Source organism: Telopea speciosissima, chromosome 4, assembly GCF_018873765.1.
Source record: "Telopea speciosissima isolate NSW1024214 ecotype Mountain lineage chromosome 4, Tspe_v1, whole genome shotgun sequence".
NCBI classification, from domain to species: Eukaryota; Viridiplantae; Streptophyta; class Magnoliopsida; order Proteales; family Proteaceae; genus Telopea; species Telopea speciosissima.
This window is the reverse complement of record NC_057919.1, coordinates 10089465-10094327: the sequence shown is the minus strand read 5'-3', so window position 1 is coordinate 10094327 and position 4863 is coordinate 10089465. Positions and strand designations below refer to the sequence as shown.

The 4863-nt window shown below is 37.3% G+C and overlaps 1 protein-coding gene across 1 annotated transcript; it reads right to left on the bottom strand.

Annotated features, from left to right (window-relative positions):
- Positions 1 to 625: 625 nt before the first annotated feature.
- LOC122658339 (aspartyl protease family protein 1-like) lies at positions 626 to 4406 on the bottom strand. Its single transcript, XM_043853258.1, has 10 exons — positions 4326 to 4406; positions 4087 to 4228; positions 3612 to 3841; positions 3287 to 3511; positions 3025 to 3160; positions 2637 to 2710; positions 2426 to 2549; positions 2303 to 2372; positions 1025 to 1096; positions 626 to 936 (listed from the first exon to the last, which is right to left on the bottom strand). The coding sequence occupies exons 1-10, from the start codon at positions 4340 to 4342 to the stop codon at positions 626 to 628; spliced, it is 1401 nt and encodes a 466-aa protein (XP_043709193.1). The 5' UTR covers positions 4343 to 4406.
- Positions 4407 to 4863: the final 457 nt, after the last annotated feature.

Below are 4863 nucleotides of genomic sequence, written 5' to 3'. Positions count from 1 at the left end.
ATAATAAAGATACACAAGATAGAGCATACATTATGACAACCATGTGAATAGAATACAAACCTAAAGACAACCAAACGTTCAATAATTCTATGCAAATTAATGAATTAATAAAGGGGGAGGGTTTGTTGTCAGGCTGTGTGGCCCCTGCACCACCAGCATGGAGGCCAATGAGGGGGCACGCAGGGCATCCAACAAGAGGGGTGGGGTGATCGATCATTTCACCCCCATTTGTGTGTAGCCACAGGACGTTGTCGGGCAGTGTTCTTTTTCCAATTAATAAATGAGATTGAGTTCCCTATCCGGCTACGTAGCGTACAATAGTAACCCCTATCTATTTCCTCACCCCACAATAGAGGGCAAATCGATATGTCATTTTATAAGGGGGAGGAGAGAGGGGGAGGAGAGAGATAGACATAGGGAGCATTAGCGTATGCTACAAAGCCGGACGGAGAACTCAATCCAGGGAAAAAGATCGTCCAAGACACAAGAGCATGCGATATTACTGTCTTGCCCCACATAAAATAAAAAAATCCCATCCATATTGATGCCCCATTACCCCTACTCTCATTGGCCCCCACGCTAGTGCAGGTCCTACATGACCAAGCAGCGATCTCTTACCCGCCCATCATATAATGGTGAAAAATACAAGAAAAAGTATCAAGAAACGGTAATTGATAGGGATCCAACATTGGGACCATTGAACTGAAGCTGTGGGTGCCCCCGAAGAAAAGACGTAACCTCCACTGGTCGTTGTAGTTGCCGGAGAGACATTACCCGGTACTACAGTAGTGGTGGGGGTGGCAGGAGGAATGGTTGTAGAGCTGCTGGGAGTGGCAGGAGGAGGTGTTGCTGTAGAGCTGCTGGGGGTGGCAGAAGGAGGTGTTGCGGTAGAACTGGGTTGGGTTTTTGTAGTACTGGAAACCTTGGAACCATAACCTGAGTTAGGATAAACAAACATTAATATCAAAACAATCTCATTCTCACCTTAAAAAGTTTAAAATTAATCACATATAATGGTACTCACAGTCAGATTCTTTCCACCCCAAAACTGATCTTTCACGATCAAATACAATAAGGTAATTAGACATGAAGTTCTCTGCACAAAACCAAATAGTTTTGTAAGCAACAATTACCAAATTGATTAATATGTATAATTCACCTAAAAAAATGATTAATATGTATATACTCAATGTATTATTAGAGGGAAATTTTGTAGCCAAGGTTGGTTACAACAAGATTGTAATTTTACTTTTTTGCCCTTTTAGTATACGGCAAATTTTTTTTCCAATGCGAGTAAATCCAGTTATTTCACTTAAAAATTACATTAAATGTTGCATTAATAACTTTCAACCTTTTGAAAAACCTTTTTACCCCTGCGTTAAATAATTTTGGGAATAAGACAAATAGGCAATTAAAAAAAGGTTACAATTTCTTAATTCAACACTTTGGATATAACAAAAGTTGTTCACATTATTAAATACTTAGTTGTAATTTTATGGGAAAAAGAAGGCTATGTGGCACAGGATGGGTGAAATTAACCCCCCCCCCCAAAAAAAAATAAAAATGAAATGATAAATCTCACCCCTATTAGATGCCCCACGTGCGCTCTCATTGGCCCTGCACTGGTGCAGGGACCACACAACCTCTGTTTACTTGGTTTAGACCATTAAGAGTTACTTTAGGCTAGAACAATAGTATGCAAAATTTTCAAATATTCATGCTTAATTTCTTTTTATTACTTATTAATAGGTTTATGTTATTGCACTTGCCAATGAAGATTTGAATCACATTGATAAGTAAGTGCACAGGGAGGCACTAGCGTATGCTTCTTTTTCCCATATCCTTATTAGTTATTTTGTGCACACACTCTCTTGTGTGTGTGTATAGATCGAGAGAGATAACTCCATTTAATTTGAGCATTAAGCAAGAATAATTACACCTAGAAAAATGTAAACATCATGTGTAATGAAAATACTTATTCCCCCCCCCCCTCCTTCCACCTCTCAATTAAAACAAAAAAGAAAGAAAAAAAAATTCTTATTGACATTCCTAATGGTGTAAAAAAATGTGTAACTTATAAATACTATAAATGCTATCATTTCACATAAAAAGTGCATTAAATATTACATTAAAATAACTTTCAAATTTTTAAAAAATCCTATATTACCTTTGCATTAAATACCATATTAAATAACTTTTGAGAATAAAACAAAGGACAATTAAAATGAAGTGTCAAATTCTAAAGACAACACACATTATATACGTGTCATTCAAAAAAGAAAAAACAAGAACATGCACTTACGTCCAATTGTATTCAAGTCATTAGACCCAGTATTCTTGAAGATACCCAAGCAATAAGATGATGTCGGATCCTGTAACATCAACTCAATAGTAATGAATACTTTTGAGAAGAAAAAAAAAAAACAAACAGGAGAAGAGAGTAGAAACAATATCTCATTACCCCAAAGATGGGATTAGAAACAAGAAACTGGCTGCCACTGCCCATGGTTAGACTCAATGTGGGTATCGTTGAGTATGAAGAAGTCGAACTGCATATTTTGAAAGAAATCTTAATTAGGGTGTCCAAGATGAAAACAAATATAAACATCAACTAATTAAGATTTCAGATAAATAACCTTGTATCATAACAATATTCAAAACCATTGTTGGGATCATATGGAAGAAGTTTGTCTTGGACCTGTGCATTAAACTGCAGTAGAGAACAACTTTTAATTTCCACATTTGAAACAAGTAGTTTTAAACATCATAGTGAATTTCAATCTGGATTGCCACCTTGGCTCTGATACCATTTGTTGGGATTCAGGTAGAACTCATCCTTAAAAGATAGTACCTATAAGCCTCCACATTGGGCTATACTCACATCCGATTTGGGATTATTATACCTATAAGCCAAAATACTTTCAGGTAGAACTCATCCTTAAAAGGTAGTACCTATAAGCCTCCACATTGGGCTATACTCACATCCGATTTGGGATTATTATACCTATAAGCCGAAATACTTACACTTTTAGTAAGATGCGTATAGGCTGGATCATTCAAGTATGTGGCTGAGGTACCACTGTCAAAAATTGCAGTAAAACTAATATTCATGAGATTTCTCCCCACAGTTATTTGAGTCACACTGACAATATATGTTGGGCTGAGGCACAGAAATTCCAAGAGAAAAAAATATCAGCAAAAAAATGTTATAATTTCAGTCAAAATAAACATTGCAAATCATCTATTTGATATAATGCCACAATCAAACAAAGAAATGTCTACTCACTTCAATTGATTAGGAATGAATGGAGTTTCCCCTTGGTCAGGGCTACCTTTGTCACCAAAGTTGATTCTTCCAATCCCATCAGATCCAAAACACATAGAGAAAGAATTTGCAGTAAGACCTGCACTTGATAAAATGCTAGGGACAGATAATTTATCTAATCCAAGTCCAAATAAACCATCAGTTGGACCACCAAATAAAAAACCACCAGTCTGAGTCTGACTGCAGCTGCGCAAAAAGCAAGAGAATCGGAAGAGTTTTATCCAAATGGGTATGAGCAAAAAACTCCGGAAAATGTGAACTATCATCAAACAGTAATATTAATTACCCAAATGTGATGTGTGCATCAACAACTTCTTGATGAGTATTATCTGTTTTCAAATGAAGAACATCCTCAACCAGATACCCAGAAGTTGAACTTTGATCAACATAGATTAATTGATAGGGACATGAGTTTGGATCAAGGCATTGGCCTTGTTGTTCACACATATTGCTGTTACAGGGAACATTTTTGCTCGTCGATGATGCATTAGGACTGTAATAGTTTAGATTTACAACCTGTTACAACATGAGTTTATTAATAAGGAGAAAAAAAAGGGCATAGCCAATGCACAAGGCTCTCCCATGTACGCAGCCTTACCCCTGCTTTCACAGAGAAGTTGTTTCCAAAATTGAACCCGTGACCACTTGATCACAATGGAGCAACCTTTAATGTTGCACCAAGGTCCACCTTCTGTAAGAAAACTATAAGAAAAATGCATGTAGATTTGAATTGATAAAAAGAAAGTATTAATTGAACTTACAACTCCATAATTAGTAGACTGCGAGGTACTGGTGCAGGCCGTGTAGCAATTGCAGGGCAACCAAAATAGATCACTTCCGGTGTCGAGTGCCACAAAAAATGAGATACTAGGCGTCCCCACAGAAACAATGGTGTAATGCAAACTGAAATAAGAAAATTTAATTATTTGTGTCATGAAAGTATGAAACTCAAGAAACTATAAGAAAAGGGAATTTAAGATTTAAGAAGGCTGGGGCATACTATCCCCAATTGGTCATGAGATAGGTTGTATTTCCATCGGAAAAAGTGAGAATCTGATCTTTAGTGGTAGTGCTGGTGCCGCCGGCGCCAGTGAGTCGACGACGGTCATGAATAATTTGGTCTCGATGGGCCAAGAATTTATAGTAGTTGAAACTTCCCTTCTCTGGTAAGTGGTCGAGTGGGAAAACTTGTCTGATTGTATCGGAGAACCTGTGGTGAACATCGAAGCTGAAGGTCTGTTGGCCGTAGCAGCTCTCTGAACAGGAGGCGAAGATCAAAACAAACAATAAAAGAAGAAGAAGGGTAGCCATGCATGCACAGATTGTGTTCGAGAATAGGATTCATCGAAAACTTGAAGTACATATGCATGGTTACATTAAAGGCAATAATGATTGCATGGAATTTTTTAACCGTGTTTGACGTTGATGATCAAATGAGACAAAAGAAGGCAAGAAAAACGAATAAATTAGGGGTTGAGGAGGTTTATAGAGAATTCAAAAAATGAGAACGAAAAGAAGGTCGCGTACACGTTCACACA

Excerpts from the sequence above, each read along its gene's own strand:
- LOC122658339 (XM_043853258.1), bottom strand. Across the intron at positions 2,373-2,425 it reads TCTACTCTCTTCTCCTGTTT|GATCCGACATCATCTTATTG; the intron begins GTTTTTTTTTTT and ends TTGATGTTACAG. Across the intron at positions 1,097-2,302 it reads TGACTTGAATACAATTGGAC|AGAACTTCATGTCTAATTAC; the intron begins GTAAGTGCATGT and ends GGTTTTGTGCAG.